The sequence below is a fragment of the Plasmodium inui genome, assembly GCF_000524495.1.
Source record: "Plasmodium inui San Antonio 1 unplaced genomic scaffold supercont1.22, whole genome shotgun sequence".
NCBI lineage: Eukaryota > Apicomplexa > Aconoidasida > Haemosporida > Plasmodiidae > Plasmodium > Plasmodium inui.
Window position 1 is genome coordinate 369,556 of NW_008481856.1, and position 22,601 is coordinate 392,156.

General features: G+C 41.6%; 5 protein-coding genes across 5 annotated transcripts; 3 read left to right on the top strand and 2 right to left on the bottom strand.

The window, feature by feature from the left end:
* Nucleotides 1-410: 410 nt before the first annotated feature.
* C922_04411 (exonuclease 1) lies at nt 411-4,340 on the bottom strand (the record flags this gene model as incomplete). The annotated part of the gene is made up of 1 exon (XM_008819994.1): nt 411-4,340. The coding sequence occupies one exon, from the start codon at nt 4,338-4,340 to the stop codon at nt 411-413; it is 3,930 nt and encodes a 1,309-aa protein (XP_008818216.1).
* Nucleotides 4,341-5,931: 1,591 nt separating this feature from the next.
* On the top strand, nt 5,932-10,391 carry C922_04412 (hypothetical protein; the record flags this gene model as incomplete). Its single annotated transcript, XM_008819995.1, has 2 exons — nt 5,932-9,777; nt 10,062-10,391. The coding sequence occupies 2 exons, from the start codon at nt 5,932-5,934 to the stop codon at nt 10,389-10,391; spliced, it is 4,176 nt and encodes a 1,391-aa protein (XP_008818217.1).
* Nucleotides 10,392-10,911: 520 nt separating this feature from the next.
* Nucleotides 10,912-11,823, top strand: C922_04413 (protein mago nashi like 2; the record flags this gene model as incomplete). Its single annotated transcript, XM_008819996.1, has 3 exons — nt 10,912-10,946; nt 11,182-11,300; nt 11,471-11,823. The coding sequence occupies 3 exons, from the start codon at nt 10,912-10,914 to the stop codon at nt 11,821-11,823; spliced, it is 507 nt and encodes a 168-aa protein (XP_008818218.1).
* Nucleotides 11,824-12,424: 601 nt separating this feature from the next.
* Nucleotides 12,425-15,238, bottom strand: C922_04414 (hypothetical protein; the record flags this gene model as incomplete). The annotated part of the gene is made up of 2 exons (XM_008819997.1): nt 12,425-14,804; nt 15,102-15,238. The coding sequence occupies 2 exons, from the start codon at nt 15,236-15,238 to the stop codon at nt 12,425-12,427; spliced, it is 2,517 nt and encodes an 838-aa protein (XP_008818219.1).
* A 5,608-nt stretch (nt 15,239-20,846) lies between these two features.
* Nucleotides 20,847-21,134, top strand: C922_04415 (hypothetical protein; the record flags this gene model as incomplete). The annotated part of the gene is made up of 1 exon (XM_008819998.1): nt 20,847-21,134. One exon carries the CDS (start codon nt 20,847-20,849, stop codon nt 21,132-21,134), a length of 288 nt encoding a protein of 95 aa, XP_008818220.1.
* Nucleotides 21,135-22,601: the final 1,467 nt, after the last annotated feature.

The window sequence follows — 22,601 nt, forward strand, 5'->3', positions numbered from 1 at the left end:
CGTTTTGCTATCTTGGCTCATTTGTTGCCCGTTATGCACTTCACTTTGTAAAAATTATTTAGCATTTAAGGGTTGCGTTTCAAAAAAGGCAGTTTTGGTATGTTTGCTTTAAAAGATCAAAAAAAAAAAAAAAGAGGGGCGTTGTAGTTTGTGCAGTCATCATTTGGGTAAGTTTGGCAAGTGGAAATGTAGATAAAACACAAGAGCATCTTTTGTGTTACAGAAAAAGGAGCAGTTGCAACGCCCAGGAAAAAAAGGAAGAAAAGGAAAAAAAAAGGAAAAAAAAGGAAAAAAAAAGGAAAAAAAAAGGAAAAAAAAAAATATACACACATACATAGACAAATGGATACATACGTCTATACATGCATGTGTACTGATCGGACAGCGCAGCGCGGTGAACCAGAATTGGCTCACAAATTGTTGTCCACGTAGGGGTTGGGGGGGGGCACGTTTTCCTTCTCCTTGAAGTAGTCAAAGGTGTTGACTTTGTGGCTGCGCGGGTGGTAGTTGTAGTTCAGGTTCTGTAGGATATACTGGACGTCAATTTCTTTTTGCTTTTCCTTTTTCTCGACTGGGCGATCGGCGTTGGGAGTCTCTCCGAGGAAGGGCTGATCATGGTGAGCGTTAGGGTGATCCATAGACTGATCGTTCAGGCGATCATTATGTTGATCACTGTGGTGACCTTTTGGGTGATCATTCTGATGATGACACCGGCGAACTTCGCCCTCATCGCCGCTATCTCCTGTGCTCAGACGATTGGCCCAGGTGTGACTATCCTTGACGACCCATTTTGGGGACTTCTTTCTGTTCGAATCTTTTATGAATCCGGAGTTGTGGAGATTTTTCAGGAACAGATATTCGTCATGGGGGTTTGTTTCGCGAGGACCTGTTTCGTGGGGGTCCTTTTCGTGGGGGTCTTTTTCGTGGGGGTTTTGGTCATGGATTTCTTCGCCCACGTATGGAAGCTCCCTCTCTTCCTGTTCTATGTTGCTCTGTAGAGAGAACCTTTGCTTATACCTGGCTATTCTCTCATCCATTCGTCTTTTATATATGTCTAATTCGTTTGGGGAGTTCGTCCGGCGCTGTTCTTTATTCGATGGTTCGGAGTTTTTCATTGAAGGAGAGTAGTTTCCATTGGTATTGGGCGAACCATTTGTGGGTGGCCTGAACGGACAGGAGTTACTATTACCCCCATTGTTGTCGTCCAAGTTGGGGATTTTTTGTTCCGACTTTTTGAAAAAGTTGGTTATCCTCAATTGGCTTTTGCGATTTTCGTTCTCCGCGGAAGATTTACTTTTGCGTGGGGAGGAAGCGCGTGAGGAGTTGTTGCTCCTTTCCGATTTGAAGTTCTTTTTGTTTATTTCGTTTTTCAGGCCGCTGGGTTGTTCCGGGGTCGGTTTGCTGATTGGTTTCCCCTGCGCGTCGCTTCTCATTTTGTCTTTCCGGTCCCAAATGTTGGTTTCCACGGAATTCGCCCCGTCTTCATCAGGCCGCTGGGCATTACACCCCCCTTGAATCTCCATCACGTGTGGACATTCCACCCTCTCTTCTGTGGAGTTACGTCTCAATTCTGTGGTTAAAGATCCCATTTGGTTGCTTGTCTCGCCGTCTAACGTTTTGAATAGAAGGAAGCTCCTTTTCATATTTTGGTACATAGCTCTTGCGCTTTTGTGTCTGTTCGTTCCTCCAGTTGGATTGATAACTTCTCCTTCGTCTTCTTTCTGCTGCTTCTTCGGCTTCCCCTTTGTTGCATCCTGCTGACTGATTGTGCCCATCCCGTGGGTGGAGCCTCCTTTGAGGCGAGCCCCCCCTTGGCAGTTGTCACCTGACTGCGATATGCACCTTCCGTTTTCTAGGATCTCGCCATGATGATTTTGGCCGGAGCGTTTACTGAAATCGTGTTCCTTTTCGTCAAACAGGTTTCTCCACGTTAGGTCACCTGTGTGCGGGGGTTCTGCGGCACTCCTTTTCGTTTTCTTAAAGTTATCCGAGTCGGTGTGGTTCCCCTTCCGCTTGGTCAATTTTGTTTTTTCCTTTCCTCTAGGTAGATTATTTCGGGAGTCGTACACAGGGGGCTCGCTTGGCTCGATTGTATTTCCTGAATCGCTTGGATCTCTGAGTATTAAGACCTCATCCTCAGCCTTCGTGAGCTCCCTTCCGTGCGCACAGTCGTTACCCTGTGGGGAATCACCAAATGGGGTCAATTTTGTGCATTTCATGGGGGGCCACAGATTGGTCATCTGAGTGGTTCCACTTGGGTGCATGGGCGAGCTGGTGTGCGCCTCTCCTTTGGGCGGTTCCTGTTTGGCTGTTGCGTTTGAGGGGTACTCTCCGGGGTGGCATTCCACGTAGTTCTCCCTATGGCTCTGCCAGGCACTTGTCCAATCGCTTGACCTATGGAAACCCTCCTCTTGAGCGCTCTGTACATAGTCCCTGCACTCGAGAGGGTGTCCCCCCGCCGCCTCGTCGCGTGCTCCTTCCTGCTCCTTCAGATCATTCTTCCCCTCGTGGCGTGCTCCCTCCTGCTCCTTCAGATCATTCTGCCCCTCGTGAGGTTTCTTGAACAGGTCGGGGGATAACTCCAAATATTCTAAACACTCGGATGGTAAATTTTTAAAAATGTTTTCGAAATTGTCCGTTTTGTCTAAGTAGGGATCTTCCTTTATGGCAGTTTCTTTTGATGGAACTGGGGATCTCTTGCTGGGTGCTTCTGGAGAAACATTTCCTCTGAGCATGTCCTTGGGGTGGTGTTGTCTTTCTGTATCTACATTTTCTTCATCTCTTGTACTCCTTTGGGTGATTCTCTCCGAACTGTTGCTCCCATCAGGAACTAAGCTACTGCTCCCGCCGCTGGCACCACTGGAGAGTTCTTCTGAGTATTCGTTGAGGCAGTTTCCCCTCCTCTTGCTGTTATCATATATGAGGGAAAAGTCACGTATTTTATTGATGAGGAGTTTATTTTCAATTTTCTTTAGTGCACTATTGAAGGACTGCTTGATCGGGATGTTCTGGCACAGAATAAAATCATACACTTGGTGATATAAGAAGGCATTTTTAATCTCTTCATATTTATCCAGGAGCTTTTCTAGGGTGTTTAAACTGGGCGGTATTTTACGCTTCCATCTGTCATGCGAAATGAGGAATGAGAAAATGTTCTCGATAGTTTTATACTGGCTGATTAAACTGAAGGCAGTTTTGATTCCCATTCCCGTGATGTGAAAATCGTTTGTGTAATCACAGCCACTTAGGATACACATCGCCAGGAACATGTCTATGCTGAAATGCTTTAGGTTGTCTAATTCTTCTGGCCAGTAGAAGTCGTTTAGATACTCCTTCATCACATTGTGGTAGCTTTTTTTTTTCTTCTGAGGGTTCCGGTTTGCCTCGGCACGGTGGCGCGTCCGTCGTTGCGAGCGAGTAGGGGGGTGCTCGGGCGAATCGGACACATTACTCTGTTCCCAACCGAATATGTTCTTCTGTCTCCCATCTGATAGGTTTTTCTCTTTCCAATCTGATACATTTTTCTCTTTCCAATCTGATACATTTTTCTCTTTCCAATCTGATACATTTTTCTCTTTCCGATCTGACACGTTATGGTCTTCCTCACCTGAGTGCCCCCCCTCTTCATCCTTCGGACCCTCCTTCATTGGGGTGATGTAAAACTCGTTAAACGAATCCGAGAGTGGGTTCCTAATTTTGTTAATCAGGTTTACGTCAATCAGATCATCGATGGGCATCAAGCTTATTTCATCGCACTCGCCAGTGCTTTTGAGTTTGTACAAGACGCGTGGGCAACCATATACTAGCAAGTCACTGTCTTCACTTATGGCGCAAGAAATATATCCCATTCTGCAAAGGTAGGACAACTGAGCGTCCGCTTCAAAAGGGGAAATAATATAATCTATATTTTTTTTCTTACAAAAGTCGATCACGGTGTTTATAATGTCTTTGGAAACACTTAAAGCTTGTATGCATTTTTTCAGGACCGTCTCGTTTGATCTTGGGTTTGCCACCGATTTTATAATTTCTTGTGCTTCCTTCTTTGCCTTTTCTCTTCTATCTTTCCTAATTACATTTTCTGCTTTTTTTTCTGGTAACTCTTCTCCGTCGAAGACGAAGATGACCTTTATGTTGTATTGATAAATACATTCCAGCATTTTTTCGATGAAGCTTAAGTAGCTGTCGTTGTAGTTCTCCGTGACTACGTCGTATGCGCAACTGATGAGACCCCTGTGGATCCAGCACATGATGTCCACGCCGATCACTTCATTTTTGTACTTGCTTATGTGTGTTCTTTTGGCGATCGGTTTTAGGAACGGCAGCAGGTTCGTGATTCCCATTTGTTGCTTTGGGGGGCCCCGACCACGACACCGTCGCAAGGGAGTGGGTTACAATGAATATATGTGTGTGCAAATCTGTACATGCAAATGTGTACGTGCAAATGTGTACGTGTCAATGTGTACGTGTCAATGTGTACGTGTCAATGTGTACGTGTCAATGTGTACGTGTCAATGTGTACGTGCCAACGTTGACGCAGGGCGCCCGTCGAGTAGGCCCAGGAGAAGCGGGTATGAGGCTCAGGAGGTATGCGGCTCAGCGGAATAGCGAAGTAGCAGAATAGCGCAATAGCGGAGTGGCGGCTAGCTGGGTACACAACCGAGTCCATTTTAAAATTCATTTCAATGCCTTTTCAAATGGAACATGGAGAGATAAAAAAGTGGTTCGAAAATGGCATTTAGCGGGTTGGCGGATTATCCGGTTAGCGGCCATGGATAATAACCATCACGCACGTTGTACGTACGAAGGTGTATTCACATGTGCGTGTTCCCCTACGCAGCGTTTACACGCATAGTGTCTTGGTATCTTCCTCCTTTTTTTTTTAAGTTGAAAGGTGTTTCAACTTTGGAAGTTTTGCAAATGGTAATCCCCTCGATTCGGTTTCGTTCACACTTTCCGCATTTGGTTGTTTTGCTAATAAAAGCGCATACGAAGTGTGGGAAAAAATGATATCATCAGTTAATGTTAAGAAGATTGTAAAAAATCGCTCCCCATCCATTGGCATGTTTATTTATTACATAATGCATTCTAACCGAGTGGCAATAAAACCACCCTTTTTGATGTGCAATAATATTTGTTTTCCCTTTCGCTGCCTTTTTTTTTGTTGCATTTTTTTTTTTTTAAATGTGTCGGCTAAGATTTCGGGGAACAATTTTTTTTTGGCTGTACATGCGGGGCGACTTTTTTTTTCTTTTCGCCGCTTTTTTTTTTCTGTATTTCTTACAACATAAGGAAGGAAGTGGTCACAAAAAGTTCTTCTTTGTTGAAATAAATTGGGATGATTGCTTTTAATTTTTTGGTTGCCCTTTTTCTTTATATTTTTCCCGGTTTTAAGAATGAATTGTTTTAATTTTTGGCCCCACGTGAAGTTATGAGTAGCAATTCCGCGGCGGAGTGGCCCACTTAGTCATGATCGTTTGTCGTGAAAGGGCCTCCAATTATTCTGCTAGTAAATTTTCTACGAAGAAATGTTATCTTAAAGGTGGTTGCGTAGAGAGCCAAATAGGGAAAGCAGCTTGTGAGCCCATGTTGGGCAACCAGTCCCGAAGAAACGTCTTTTAGGGTTACCCGGAGACGGTTGTTGTGAGGAAGTAGTTGGTTTTTTTTTTTTTTTTTGTTTCTTGAGAAGCCTACCTTTGTTAATAAGTTTGCCAGGGGGAGATATTCGCTTCCCCCCATTTTGAAAAACATCCTCATAGTTACAGGACTCCGCTGAAGGGAAGACCACTCGCCCTTACCCTTTCAGTCTAGCCGCGCAGCTTCAACAATATAGGCCTTCCCCGTTGCAAACTATATATGCCTCCCTCGTAGCCCTATCCATAACCATAACACCCTATCCCTAGCATATACGCTGTCAACGAGTGATGCAACAAAATGGGCGTCCTAAAACTGAAAAATGACAGGAAGAAGAGGGAAAAGGCGAAGGAGACCAAAATAGATTATGCAAAATGTTTAAAAAGAACAAAAATTAAGGAGAAAATAATTCGGAAGGACGCCGAAAACGAATTCGATCTGTCTATATTCGCCAAAACAGATCATGCATCGAATAAAATACGACAGCTGAATTATGCCAAACTAATTAAAGCGATAAGGAAAAACAAAAATTTAATTGCAAACCATGTGCAAAAAATTTTGGAGATTTACGGAAAGGGCATTATAGATGACGATGAAAATGTGCGTAATTATTCCTCCAAAATATTTTACCACTTGGTGAATAGCCACATCGGTTTTGACGTGTTCCACAGCAAGATTAAAACTTGCTTGTTTCACTCGCTGAAGATAGGAAGAGTCCCTCTGAAGGTGCTAAACCTGGAGCTGTGTTACAGCTTTTTTTTTACGAAGATTCACTACTGCCATAACTTCTTTTATGAATTCTTGAGCAACATTTTGGGGTGCTTCGTTACGCTTCCCATTGAGAAGCAGGTGACAACGGTGAAGTATTTCTTCCTCTTGTTCAAGCACAAATGGAGGTTCAAGCGGGGGGGGAGGGGCCTCCCCAGTGGGGTGAAGCAACAGGGAAGAAATGCTTCCTTGAAAGAGACACCCATTGACATAGTGGAGAAGGGGGGTCCTTTCCATGGAGAAGAAGTCCCAATTGACGAATCGCAGGGAGACCCGGACAACGGCTACGAATTCATAACCCGCACGAACAGGCGAAACAGCTGTAACGACCCCTTCCTGCTGAAGAAGGAGAAAAAGACGAGCATTCAGGTGGCTACCAAGATGGAGATCTACACAAAAGTACTGCAATGTCTGTATAACTTTATGGATGAAGTGGTGTACAATTCGATCAGCGTAGATTTGATTCACCTCTACACGAAGATTTTAAAAGTAATAACTTTTATGATGAAGAAGAAAAAAAAAACAATGTTGAAGCAAGAAATGATGATCCTAGTTAACAATTTTTTTCACAGAGCAATGGGGGTGATTAACGAACATGCAGATGAGTTACGTAGCTCCAAAAAGATATTGAACATGATTTTCTACTTCGTCCTCTTGGTTTTGTCAATGTGTGGGAAAGAGATGAACCACTTTGAGGATGCCAATAGGAAGGTTCAAATAAACTACGTAGGGTTAGTAAAGTATTGCCTCTCCATTTACTTCTACACCCACTTACGATGTGAATTTTTTATCGTAAAAAGTACGGAGCAGCAAAAAAGCGGAGGCGCCCAAAACGGGGATATAAAAAGAGCAGATCCGTTTAATCAGAGTAAAGGAAGAAGTCACACAAAGGGAAGCAGCCATGTAGTCAACAATTTGTCCGATGGGGAAAGGAAGAATGGGACACACAAGAACGTGGAGAAGTACGCAAGGAAATACTTTCACCTGTTAATATTCCTGTATGAAATGTTTATTCACCGAAAGGATAAGAGAACGGTGTGGCAAGATGGAGCGTCCCATGAAGGGAAAACAAGCGGGAACAACAGCAACCAGAAGGAGAAAAGCAACAGCAGTAATATTGCCTATAGCCATGCCGAAAGGATAATCAAATTGGTGGAAAAAGAAGTACACATTTATGAGAATAGCGGAGAAGTCTCACTTCTATGTGGATTCGTCTTAAAATATTTGAGGAACTTTTCGCAAAGCAGTATTGACCAGATGGATCACTTTTGCTACTTTATAATTATCCTCGCGCAGCAGGCAAATGGGGGGGTGAATCAACCCGATTATGAAACATCACGTGTGGGGGAAACACTCTCGACTTCTCCAGAGGAAAAAACACAAGGGAATAGCAACCAGCGGAGACGTGCAGATCACTTGGATGAGGGAGGCTCCCAAAACAGGAGGTCATCATTTCCATTCTTAACCACCCCATTCATGTTCGTACTTTTAGCAGACTGTGAGTGCTTCATAAATAGTAACTTCTTCGACACGTTTTTCGAAACATTTAATGTAGAAGAGAGGATTAGAGCAATGGAAGCGATTTCGTTTGTGCAGAATGGAGGAAGTACGATCAACATAGTTACAAGACAGACTTTTGATTGTTTTGTTGGAAAATTATTTTCCATTTTGTACAGTTATGACAACGCCGTTTTTGTGAATAACTGCCTTTTTATCCTTTCTTTCCTAAGTGTAAATAAGCGCAAGGTGAAGAAGCCATACGGGGATTTTAACCATTGCATTGCCACCAGGCTGGAAATGGAACAGCTGCTTCGCGTCGATGTAAGGACCCACTTGGATGATGTGATGAAGGATAAGGGAGAGATACTGATTGATCACTTTTTAAGCAAAAATAGACACATGATCCACTCCTTTGAGATAATTTCTAATCTGTATTTTGTGTACGAAAATAGGAGTAGAAGATTGCTCTTGTTCATTTATTTCTTGATTTTAAAATTTGAAAAGGAGGGGAGTACCTTGACCTTCGCCCTGGGGGAGGAAGAAGCCATGGTTCTTCTGGACCGTGTTTTTCGTACCCCATTTCGGAATGACTACACATCTGTAGTAAACGTTGAGCGTAGCTCCTTCCCTTTGATTGGTGTCTCCGCCGAACCAGATCTCCAGGGCGATTCGGAGATGAATCAAGATGAGGAGAACACAGAAGAAGGTACTCCTCTCTATTTTCTGGAAAGAAAATGCACATTTAGGATAAACAAGGATTATCTATATAGGGAAGATTTTTTACTTTTTTTTCTCCAGATGAGCTTATCCGAATGGGATTTTATCGTCCGAAATGACATATACACGGTTATGCATGTGAATTGTTCAAACGGAGGTGGACACACAAGCGTTGCGGACTTCTCAGGTGGAGAGAAACATGCCAACGTCATTTTGATTATAAAACGAATGGCATTCATAATTTCGAATGTTAACATATGCATTGAGAATGGGGAGAAGAATCTGAATAACTCCCTTTTCATAATGGATTACTTATTTGGGGTAATCGACCGGTTGGGGTTGACTGGTCCCCCCCTGGCAGGGAGCTCAAACGATTGCGATAGATTGTTCGTACTGGTTAAAGTGGCTTTTCTGTTTTATTTCGCATCTCATTATTTGTTCCCCTCCTTGTTGTCCGAAAGGAGGGGAAGCTTCCCTCCGGAGGGGGGAGCAATCGATGCGGGGAAGAATCGCAGGGGAAGAGGAGTTACTGCCATTATGCCCTCTACCAAGGAGGGCGAAGCGGATTTACAAGCTGATGCAACGGTTGGATGGGAGCATATCTACTACGACCACAGCGCAGATATAACGGTTGATGTTCCTACTTTTGTCGCGTTTGTGAAGGAAACTCTTTCGAAAAGTGGCAACAAGGAAGAAGAATCCCAATTGGATAAGTTCGCATATGTGATGCCGCACTGCCAAATGGCCTGTAGATTTTTTGATGTCCTATTTGAGCATGGCATTATGTACACAAGCAGCGTGAATGAGGACCTTCAAGAAATGATTAACGTGAACTTGGAATATAATCTGAGCACCCACGTAGAATTTCAAAATATGCTTACCAAAATTGAGAGCAGCATAACCATCGTTAGTTTCAAGAGCATTGTAGATGCCCCCGTGATGGGAATCATCAAATTGTTGGCAATCACCATTTTTAAGATGTCACTCAACAGAAACATTTTGTATGCCCGGTTGGTTAACAATTCGGACTGCATTCCGAATGAGTACCTTTACGATTTAACCTTTTTCTTTTTTTTCCATCATTTCGTGTCATGGTTGATTCAAAGAGTTAGGAGCTTGTCTGATGGTCCCTTCTCCCTGCGAAGTTACTACTCCATCTCGGTGAGCGGAAACGAGAGTGTCCTGCGCGAATGAACGTGACGATTAGCGGGCGCGCTAGAGCGCCATTATTATGTTCCTTATCCATAGGCCGATCTGTCGCTTTTTTTTTCTCTACATGTGTGTGCAATCGAGTGTGCGATGACCCCACCCCTCCCCTGTTTCGTTTTTTCCCTTTGTTCATTGTCCATAAAGTGGTGTTGATTGGCATGGTAGGCTTGTCTGCCCATTTTACTTAGCAGAATAGCCCCATTCCATTTTGGTACTTTTTTTTTCTCCTCGTGCAGTTCGTAATAGATACCCTTCTATGCACGTATTGCATCATGGAGGAAGTCGCGAAGACGATGGAGATGACACCCTGTCGGGCCGCGTCAGAAGATGCGAAAAATGAAGAATATGAGGCAAATGAAGCAGATAAGGCAAATAAGGAAGATACGGCGAATAGGGCAAATAATCCAGATGGCCCAGATGTGATAGGCGAACCCCCACTTGCAGCAGCAAAAGGGAGCCTGCAAATACTCAATGAACGACTCAGGTACATACTGAACGAGATGCCGCAAAAGGAAAAGAGATACCTTTTTCCCCGAGTCACGTTGCTAGTAGAAAAGTATCTCTAAAAGATGGATGAACCAAAAAAGGGGTGTGGTGTGGGGAGCGCACATTCACCATTTTGTATGCTCAGCGTGAAAAGCGAGCCAGGCACGTTTTTTAAACAGAGCTGCTCACATTTGCTAACTTTACTTGTTTGTCACTTTTGCCATTTCTCGAAGTGCCAGCGTAATTCAAAAAGTAAAGGTGCACTTGGTTCTGCACTGCATTGTTTATACCTGCCAATTTTTCTAGGCAACATTGTTAATTTGTTTTTTTCTTTTTTTTTTTTTTTTTTTTGCGTCCTCAATGTGACAACTTAAAAATTGAGAAAGTGATGCGAATTAAGAAAAGGGCTACAGAAAAGGAAACCAAAATAAATTGGTTCCAAAAGCTGCTTTTAAAAAGTGTCATTAAAGAAAGTTAGCCCCTCTTGCTCTTCTCAGCGCAGCATTCTTTAAATGCACGTATGAACACCCCATAACTCTGATATAGTATATATGCATTTGCAACAAATAGCCAACAGAGAGAAACCTTATCGCAGGGGAGATGTCCAAGCGAGATAGATTTTCCTTTAGATACTAGTAAGTAAAAAAGTGGCGGCGCCCAGAGCTCATGAGTGTTTCTTACTCGCGTGGGGTTCATCCTATTGTGTGGCAACGTTGACTAATACCATGTGTCCGCGGCAGAGCGATCAACACGGTGACGTAAAAACATGTGTAGGTGCCTATAGGGGTGGGTGGATCTTCTCCGCTGTATCACCATATGGCTCTGTCACCACATCGCTTTTCCCCCTGAATGCACTCCCCTTTTTTGCAGTGTTGGGCACGAAGGGAAATTCGGCCATGAGTTCCTCGAGTTTGAATTCAATTCCAAGGGTAGGCTAAGATATGCCAACAACTCCAATTATAAAAATGACAAAATTATAAGGAAGGAGGGTAAGCGAGAATGAACGGGTGTATATGCTTGGCGTTATATGCGTGTTTATTTCTGTATGGGCGTTTCATCTGTGTTTATGCCAATGCTGAAGTGGGAAAGAGAGAAGAAGAGACCTCGTTTTATATGAATTATCAAAGCTTATCCCCCTCATTGGCTGGCCTTTTTTCAGCCTACGTTAGTAAGTCCGTACTGAACGAGCTAAAACGCATAATTGAAGAATCGGAGATTTGCAAAGAAAGCGATAAGTTATGGCCTGCCCCGGACAAAGTAGGAAAACAGGAGCTAGAAATTTTCTTAGATGGGAATGAATATTATTTTACGACTTCTAAAATTGGATCGCTTTCTGATCTGAAACAGTGCGAGGACCCAGAGGGGCTCAGAGTGTTCTACTACCTGGTGCAGGATTTGAAGTGTTTCTTGTTCTCTCTCATTTGCTTACACTTTAGAGTAAGTAGGGGAGCAACAAGGGGCAATAATTATATAATGTGTGTGTATATGTTGGAGGAACACTCATGCGGTTAAGATCTTCCCCCCAAATGGAATTTGTCACACGTTTGTACAGCCCCGTCTCATGGTTAAAACTGACGTACGTCTTTTTCCCCTTTCCAGATTAAGCCTGTGTGAAGTGATTCCCAGGATCCTTTTCTCCCCCCCTGAGTACCAGCACAGCGATACACTTTGTTAAAACCTTTTTTTTTACTCTTTTTTTAAGTAAAAAAAAAAAAAAGGTAATCATGTCTGTGTATATGTGTCTGCACATACATGGCAAACACGTTCCTGTGCGCAAAATGCCAAAGAAACGTTAAAAAAAAAAAAAAAACGTAAAACCAAACAAATGACCCAAAATTGACATTTTTAATTAAAAAACGCACTGCATAGGGTTTTGGTGAGATGGAATTGCCCTAGGTGTATGACACGCCATCCGTGGGGAGGCATTTTTCCAAAGGTAGACACAAATAAATTGAGCCCCCTATTGGTGGTCGAAATGGGGAGATACCATATTTTGGCCCCCTTTTTACAACGTGAGGAGTAGCCCAACAGCGGGATGCGCTTCGCTGATTGAAGGGGCGCCCTCAGCGCTAGTCGTTGTGTCTTCCTTTTGTGCCGCTTGGGCGCCCTGCCTTTATTCGCCATCGTCATCTCCGTTATCATCATCATTATCATACTTATCATCGTCATTATCATACTTATCATCGTCATTATCATACTTATCATCGTCATTATCATACTTATCATCGTCGTCATGCTCATCATCGTCGTCATCCTCATCATCGTCATTATCAAACTTATCATCGTCGTCATCTTCATCATCGTCATTATCATCGTCCTCTTCGTCATGCTCTTCATCCTCGTCATCCTCGTCATCTTCTTCATCCTCATCATCCTCGTCATCTTCTTCATCCTCGTCATCCTCGTCATCTTCTTCATCCTCGTCATCTTCCCCTTCTGCCTTGCCAACCGCCCCCTGACGGCGTTTCCCCCTTTTGCTTACACCCTCGATGGACTCATTCGACGAGTCCTGCCAACTTTCACATTCGCTGGATGGTTCGTCCTCTGATTCTCCCGCCGGATGGAGCACTTTTTGCCGCTTGAATGCCTTGGGCCCGCATCCATTCTCTACAGCATGTTCCGATTCATCAATAGGAAGGGACCGAAACAAACAGCTGGTCAGTATATGACCGATATGTAGTCGCTTAACAACCTTTTTCATCTCTAAATTGAGTATGCTTAAAAATCTGTCATAGCTCACTGAACAGAGAAAAATCCCTCCCCTGTGTAAACTTAGGGAAGATATGGCCCCATTATGGATTTTAAATTTATTGAGAAATAAAATTAAGAATTGATCAAAATTGTCTTTGGCCCACATAACAGGAAGGTCATTTCGCATGTGCGTCTTGTTACTGCTTTGATATTCTTTGTAGAATTCGTACAAGCTTTGTTTGTTTTTAAGTAAAAAGGAGGGGTCTCCCTTCTTCTCTTCTTCACATGTCACTTTCTCCTGTGCGCATTTTTTTATATAAATATATTGTAGCAGTTTGTTCCCCGTGACGACTTCGAACTTGTAGACGTTTCCGTAGTTATCCGAGACGAAGATAATTTGGCTGTCCTTGGAGGCGAATTTCTTTATGAAGTAATTGCAGCAGTGTGATTCATTTGGGTCCTTCGGGGGGGATAGACTGGCATCCCTTTTTTCCTGTGTGCCCCCATTTTGGTTTACTCCTGTTGCTTCATTTTCGCCTCGTTTTTGCTGCTGAAGTTTTTCATACATTTTAAAATTGTTGGCCTTCACTTGGTGGGCATTAAATTTTGTGTGGAGTTCCTCCTCTGCGCAGTGTGGCTGGGGCGCCAATTGGCGGGGGCGTCGTTCTTTCTCCGTTTTATCTTCCTCTGTTTTTTGGTTTGTCTCTCCATTTTGCGTTTCGCCTTGTTCTTTCGCCACCTCCACTTCTCCCTCCTGAGTCTTCGGCTCTTCCTTGACCGCCTTTTCCTCACGCCACACGTGCGAGCTGCTGCTGATACACGTAAAGACGAGGTCGCTCTCCGAGTAGTTATGATCAAAAGAGGAAAACTTATTTTTACTGATATTCCCCCTTTTGTAATGGTCATAAACGTAGACCGGCTTCGCTTGGCAACGCATATCATATAGAACAATTTTGTGGTCATACGTTGAGGCTGACAGTATATTCACATTGATGTCGTCAAGGAAGTTCACAGATTTTATTAAACTTTCGCAATTTAAATTTAGCAAAGTTGTTCCTATGTTTTTTGATTTCCACATGTAGGTGCCCGTGAATAAGTCAAATACTTTTAAAGAGTTTCTGTATCCCCCGATTGCTAGTCTGTTTGTTAGTACCTCATTGACACAGGCAGCATCAATTGGGTTACTTAAGATGTACGAATGACAGATGGCTTCCTCAGAGAGCATATTATCGAAGTGATAATCTGTGCATATGTCTTCCGCTCTGACATTTGCATACTCGTTTTTTTTTATGATGACATTGTTATGACTATTTTTTTCTTCAATTTGTTTGAATTCGATACACTGCAATACTTCTTCTTTGTAGTTTTTAAAATAAAGCTGCCTTCTTTTCGTAGCATCATCTTTGTGTTTCATTTCATCTTCCTTACTGAGGTGGTACTTACTACGTTCGTTGTCGCAGTTCCAATTTAGCACATGTACATGTCCGCCATTACTCACGGTGAGGAGAAGTCTATCATTTTGCAGATAATTTTCATACACTCCATTTTTTACATTTTCACTTGTATAGATGGGCATGAACTGGGCATAATTAATATACCTCTCCTTTTCTTTAGCGAGGAGATCTTTGTATATCACACTATGGTGCTGATTAAGCATCCTTGTGTAAATACAATTGTTGCAACTAAGAAATGATAGCAAGCATGTGTCGCTGATGTTCGGGTTTGGTTCATCATACCAGAAAGGAAAACTTTCGACTAGCCCATTCTTTCTGCATAGCGTTATTTGTGACTCTTCATATCCTCTTTTAAGGGGGAGGGGGGGGGTGAGTAGGGAAAAAAGTGAGTAACTAGTGGCACATGCGTGACGAATGAACATTTTTTGGACAGGTATATACACCGATTTGCGGCGCTTCCACTTGCACGTCCCGCAAGCGACAAGAATGACTTTCACCCAATATAAGTCAGTCAACATGGTAATGCTTAAAGGTGGAAACAGGCAACCGCTTTACCCTCGCATAAACATCTACATATCATACTGATGCGCCTGTAGAAGTAAGGTACGTGCGCGCACAACAGGGTGGATATATAAAATGTATTACCCGTATCCGCCAGACCACGTCACGTGGTTGATTGTTCTCCTCAAGTCGGGCTGGAGCGTCTGCTCAGAAATGGAGCTGTTGGGTCCGCATTGTACATACTTGAGGAGGCCTATCTTATCGGACGTAATTATTTGCATCGTTTCTGGTAAGATGATTTATCCCTTCACTTACGTTGTTTTTGCTACATGTACGCTGATGCGGTTAAGTTTAAGAAATAATTCTCGCATTTCTTTGGGAGCAAAAAATGAAGCGGCGCATCAGAATAATTCACAGCAAGTGGCAGTGCCAATCGCCTCAAACGATCAGTCGACGTAACCTATATTTTGTAGTTCCCTTATTTTGCATTTTCACGGATGAAGTTTAAGAAAGTTGCGAAAACAATGCGTCGTTGGGAGTTTCTTTCCTACATTGATGTGAAATATATACCGGGAAAGAAGGGGCAGAACAAAAAAAAAAAAAAAAATTATCAGCAAATATGCATATGTATATGTAAAAAATATAATGACAGCCCCACAAAGGGGCTACTCTTAGGCGCGCAGAATGGGCCGAAAGGGAAAATGCAACATGTGATTAGCGGGAGGAAAAAAAAAAACGATTATAACTACCGCATGTATTTTCGGAGAAGTTACCTAACCTTTTGAAGTGAAAGAACCGTCTTAAAATAGGTAGGTTGAAGCCCAGCGAAACGTTGCTGTATAAAATTGTTTCGAAGAAGGTATGCTTCCTTACTGAAATCGTTGAAGAATGTTTTTTGGGGGGAAAGCACTTTTAAAATATTTTCAACATTTTACGACGCTGCCCAAAGCTTTTTCCCCCATTCCCTTTGTTCCGCAATTTTGTTAAAAAAAAGGAAAAGTTTTGTCTGTCAGCTTTGCATTATCAGGTGATTCGATTCTATTCGATGGGGGCCATGCCCAACTGTATAGAGAATTTTTCGTTTAACAGTTGTAAAGTATGCGTAAAGCAGTTTCGTGATCCCCCCGCAAAAGGGGTAATGAAGATAAGTATTCGATGTTCCTTATATATGTGCATGTGTTTAAGGGGCATATTATGGTGGGCATTTTTTAATCACTTCCTGTGCATTTCTCATGAAAGGAAAGAAGTGTGATATGGATCCTCTCCTTTGAGTAGCGCACTTTTTATTTTCGTAAGCGATATATTTTTTTTTTGCACAAATGTTTCCTTTTTGGGTACTCCCTCTCTTCGGCTTGTCCATACAACAACGCATCTTTGGAGCCATTTGGTTTCACTTTGGCATTTGTTGATTCGTCAAATGGCAGAAATGCGCGTCTCTTTTTTAGTTTCCTTTTTTGATGATCGAAGATGTGTTTCACCTTTTTTTTCTCTCTTTTTTTAACGTTTGAGAATTCTTCAAAAGGTGGCATGGCACACTTTTTGGTCCCCTTTTTTTTTGAATTGGCTATTTTTCCATCGATATGGTGTCGCAATTTTGCATGCCATTTTGGCTAGTTGTTCGCAATAATTTTTTTTTTCTTTAATCACTTAAAATGTATATATTAAAAAAAGCAAGAATTGTCTGTCATTTGTGAAACATTTGTTTTTACAATTCCCTGGTTGTACAATTTTACAAAAATTTATTTTGCAAAGATTTAAGAGACAAAATTAAACACATTCCCGCTGGTAGACAAATTCGTACATCATAAATGTCTAATCTTTGTAACGATTTTTTAGCAAAAGGGACTCGTATTGGAGGGGAAGCCTTCCTGTTAAGCTGTTTATATATACTAAAGGGGAAAAAAAATTTTCCTTTTTTTTCTTTTTTTTTTTTTTTTTTCTTAAGAAACTGCTATTTTGCAAAATGGCGAATCCAATCGTTAGCTTCATGAAAACTTTGGCTAATTTTATATCAGACATTTGCAATGCTGTGATAAGTTGCGTGGACGGTTCATGCAAGGCTTTAACGTGTCAGTGAAGGATGGGGATTTTTTTTTTCTTGTGAAAGATGGACGGGTGACAACTATGAAGGGGACAGCCAGATGTAGTTCGGCTTTTAATTGAAGACTGATTTAAGAAAGGCAAGGATGGGAAGAAAGGGAAGACGAATGGAACCTTTGGAAGGTAATTAACTCAGAGAAATTAATTTTTACAAGAGCTACGGATAACTTCTTTATCTCTGATGATGCTTTTCGTTGGAAGTGATTATTTTATTTTTTTTTTCGTTTACCGTCCACTTAGTTCCGTCTCCACGGAAGTTGTACAAGACCGTTTTTTTCGTTTTATCTTTCTTTTTTTTGCCAGGTGTGTGTTAAACTGGAATTGTGTTAGACTGCTAAAGCTTGAACAACTGAGTTAGAAGGGCTGCTTTCCATTTTTTCTTTTTTTTTTTTTTTAACCATTTCTATCGGTGTGACATCGACAGAAAGTGTTGTTATAAGAAAATACGTATGTTACAATTGGGAACAAAAGGGGGGAGCACGTTCTTTTTTTTTTTTACCGCTAAAAGAAAAATCCAAATGGTGCCCATAGAAAACAATGTCATATGAATTGTATAGACTGAGGGAAACGATTCTTCTTTGTTGTGCTCAACACTTCTGTGGAGCTAATGCTAAAAAGGGATTGGGAAGAATAGGGGCTAAGTGTCCCTCTAATCTGTGCATCAGCCTAAGTGAAAAGGAGTTTTTTTCTTCCTTTCCTAGGTGGTGCAACGACGCTGTTTTATAGAAATGGAAGCTCCTGCATTCCGGTAATACATGTATGGTTCGGCACACAATTGAGCTAATTGAATTAGGCGTAACGGTTAAACTTAATGACTCGTTCTCTTCTATTGTGAAGGGATAATCCCAGAAGGGCTCATTACATTCAGTGGAGGCCCCCATTGATGCATTCCAATTGGATAATATTGACGCAGGTTTGATTATGCGAATGTGTTGGTGAAGAAACGCTACCAATCCATCAGTCAGATTGATTAACCTCGATAGGCACAATCTTCTCATCTTCACTTCGAATTTTTGGGGGACAAAAGTAAAGTGTGGGGAGGGAGGCCTACAAAGCACACATAGGGATGGTCCGTCGAATCATGCACAGGATAGGACATGTTCATTCGTGCAGGAAAGTGGGGGGAATAGTCCCCCCCAGGGGTAGTAAGGCTCTTTAGGATGCTTCCATATTGCAGAACATAAAATGAATTATTCTTTTTTTCACAAGTTTCACCATTTGGATAATTCAGTCATGTCCACTTTTTACACCCCATGTAGAGTCATTCCAAGGGGAAGTTTAAAAGAAGTGTCCACGTTACATTCGAATAGAAGGGAACCTCGTCAGCAGTTCATGCCCGGTTTAAGTTGGTTCACATGTAGGACTATATACGTACGTGTTAACCGTGCTAGTTGGTTCAACTGTTAATTTTTTCATTTTTTTTTCTTATCGCTTTAGTAGGTAGGCGGTGTGGTAGAAACTTTTATGATAAGTTGCACTTCCGATATGGGGTTTCGAATTAGAAAGAATACCCCTGTACATTGCGCGGTGCGTTTGAAACCTCCAGCAGGGGGAGAAACGGCTAGGCAAGATTTAGGACTTCGGGGTAATGCTATAACTTCCGTGCAATCATTGCGCTTTACATTTTTGGGAATAAAACATAAATTAGTTTCCCATTATATTTTCTTTCTTTTTCCCATTTGAAGTGACCACGGGGAAACATACGTTCCAGTATCATTTGCATGCCCCCTTTTCAGAATCAGACAGGTCGAGTTAAATGACAGACAAGCATTAACCTCGGAAGGGGAGAAATTCATGCGTGTTATGTGACACCTAGTCCGAAGATTTGGCAATAGTGGGGGGACTCAAAATAATTGGTTAGAAAATCTTTCCTAAAGAAGTATAACTTTCTTTTCATTAGAACCGGCATCTTGTCACGTGTGTGAAAATTACATCCTTTTAGGAAAATAAAACGTGACAAGTTGGAAAACGGTTGCAAAACTTCGAGCAAAAATGGTACAATTTGGGTGGGTTAGAAGAAATCTATCTTGCTCTATATTCAGGAAATGCGAGTGCATTAAGAGTTCTTCTTTTTTAGGCTAATTGGAAAAAAATGGAAAAAAAAAAAAAATAAGAAAAAAAGATGTATATACTGTTATATTTTTCCCTCTACTATAATTTACCAGGGAATGAGTAATTTCCCGTTTTCCCACGTGGTTCAGATTTTCACATTCCAACGGATGACCCGGGTTAAAAATAAAAAAGAAAACAAAAAATAGGTAGTTAATGTGCATCATATATTATTACGATTTATACAGAAAGGGAGAGCAAATAGCTGGTAAGGTGGGAAAAAATATGTGAAAAAAAAATTACAACTTGGATGTAAATTCTCTCTATATAATTTTTCAGAAAATTGCTCATTTCAGTGCTTAGGAAGAATGGGAAACTGAGATGGCTACGCTAGAAAAATTGTGTGTACAATTTGTTTAGAACCAGGACGAATATACACATGCGTAGTGTGTACACATTATCTATGTATACACATATATACACACTTCTTTTCGCGCAAGCGAATGGGTGTAGGCGTAAGCAAGGGCCCCGAATCGGGAAAATAGATTTCAAAGTTTGTAATGAGAAATTGTGGTACGTTTACCTGCTAGAAACGTCCTAGATTTGCAACCATTTGGAACTCAGAGACGCGAATAGATTAAAGTGAAAAAAAAGAGGTAAAAATAGAGGTAAAAAGGGAAGGTAAAAGAAAAAAAAAAAAAAAAAAAAAAAAAAATTAAAATAAAATATCCAATTCGTAAACACTACTCTTTATTTACAAGAGTCTGCTTCTGTTTCGTCAATTTTCCAACTTTTTTAAGAAATTTCAGAAAAGTACAAATTCAGGAATCAGCATTTGAAGAAATTAGCCAAAGTACTGTACAGGCGTGTGTGCGAATAGACACTTTCATAAGTATAGCACACAGAATTTGAGTACGCGTGCTAAATCAGAAGCCAGTCTGCAGGAATTACCCCTCGTTCCAGCGCAAAGTGGAATCTCCTCATTTTCATCCTTTCCCAACGTGCGTTTCTGCCGTACAGTATAGTATATAAGAAAATCCGTTCCAATTGCAGTACCTGCAACCTCCACTACAATGCTCTCAATAAAGTTTTTTATCTTTTCTTTGATATGGATAGTTCTATACGTAAGTTTACATGTGTGTACACTTAGATTGGGAGAAAGAATTCCCTAATTTTTGGCAGGGGACGCCATAGGAAGTGCGTGAAAGACCCTAATAGGGTGACCGTTCATACGTGCAAATTCCCGCGTTCGCCGACGGAGAAGTACACCTGCCCGTGGGTATCTATATTATCTGGCGCGACCTACTGGGAGTGTGCCTGGTACTTGCAGTGTCGTCCAATATTAATTATTTATATTTGGTTTTGCAGTGTGAGCGAGCAAAGGACAGTTCCTTCTTGACGAACTACAGCAAGTAGGTGTATGACGGGTGCTGCCCCTACCAGGCAAATGCTTACATGTGCGGCGTATGCGAGATGGAAGCGGAGAAATGGATTTCTTCATTAAGAAGAACCTGTGTAATGAATTTGCACGCCCTCATTTTAGGACCTTTTTACATTTTTTCCCTGTTTTTTTTTGCGTCCTTTTTCACATCGTTTTTGTTAGATCGCCCGAAGAATTGAACCGTCGTATTTTGAGGTAGGGAAGCGGGAGCCTAAAATGGGCACCAAACAGTTTTATACTTATAATAGCATGTCCAATGGTGGACGCAGGGAACATGAGCCTTCTGGAGTTCCCTTGAAATGTTCTTTTACTTATTTATTATTTTTTTTGCTCATTTTTGCTCCATCCCAAATGCATCCACTTTGTCACTGCCTGTTCACATTTACAGATTGGAGACTCCGGAACCATGGGGAGATTCCCAAACGTACGAAATTACCACCAAGGATAAGTCTGGAAATTTTATTACGACCGTGTTTAACAAAAATGGAGAGGCGTTGTATTTTTACATAAATAAGAAGGCATCAAAACGGAATGGATCAAGCAAAGGAAGGAATTCCAAGTTGAGAAAAAGAAAAAATCAGAATTAAGTTCTATCGCATTGGGTGTGAGAAGATATATTTTTATTTCTATTTCTTTCTGTATTTTTTTTAAGTTCTGTTTACAGAAATTCGGCCACTTTTTTTTTTTGTGTTGTCAAACTGCTGATCCGCGACTGAGCCACACTATGAGTGCACTTTTATTTCGCAAAAAAATTGTAGAAGTTTTTTACGCGTTGTTTACACATAGGAAAAAATGAAAGAAACATGCATGCTTGTTTACAGGCGTGTTTATCTACGTGCATATTCCCGAATGTGACGCGTGAGCGAGTGAAGCCCATTTTTCGCGAAGACTTACGCGAACATTTTGAAATAAGTCTTAAATTTCTTCCTTTTTTTTTTACGTCAAATTCACTTAAAAGGAGAACACTAACGACACCAGGGTGTTGCGTGCCAGTCGCTGGCACGCTGCGTCGACGGCTAATAAGCATATTGGCACACTGTACGGTTTTGCAGTTCGATGTGATGTGTTACGTGGTGGCACTCCATCATCATCATGATGACCATGATCATGATGACCATCATCAACTAATCAACATCATCAACATCGTGCTTTTAATGTTGCGTTCTTTCTTATGCGCAAGGGAAGATTGTACATACATAATGGTGACGTGTGGGGGGTAGGGGGCGGCTGCGCGGGGATATGTTCCCCGAAAAATGGCAGTGGCCGCGCTTTATACACAAAGAAGTGGCGTTGTTGTGAGTAACCTGGCGGGGGTCGGACGGCGTCACGGAACGGGGGTATTGCGCTCATTTGTATGGTAGGTAAATATGCGTCGCAGTATAAGACAGGATAACTATGTTTTTTTTTTTCATGAGGTAGTTATATGAGCTCGTGAACAGTAAAACAGCGCATATCATTGCAAGAGGAACAACAGCATTTGGACGCTACACATGCGTCCATCAGTTTGTTCGAGCAGGTGGTAGTGGCTGCTCCAAAAAGGACTTCACAAAATTGCTATGACATTGACAGTGGTTTCTTTTTTCATTTTTTTGAAATAAAATATTTAAGCGTTTTCTCATGCAACATGGGACTTATCTCTGGATAAATTAAATTGACAAAAATTATTTTGGGAAAGTAATGGAGGCTTTACATGTTGAGAAAACAAGAAAAAAATCCCTTAAGTTGGAGTGAAACACAGTATGCGCAGAGTAGGATGACAATCAAGTGTTCTCACTAAGCGGCGTAAAAATAAAAAGAATAAAAAAAATAAAACATGTAGAACTTAAAAGATAACATTTTCCCAAAATACATAGAATTTGTTGCTATTATGCTATTATTACACCAAAGCACTCTTCACCAATTTTGATGAATATGTTTGCATTGCGCAGGAAGAAGTATCAAATTTTATGTAGGAAGGAATTTTATACGATGAAGCGCGTGGGCCATTTGGGGCGGCATCATTAAATGGGGGGCTAATATTTTACCCCTGCTCATGGATATGATGCATAGGCAGG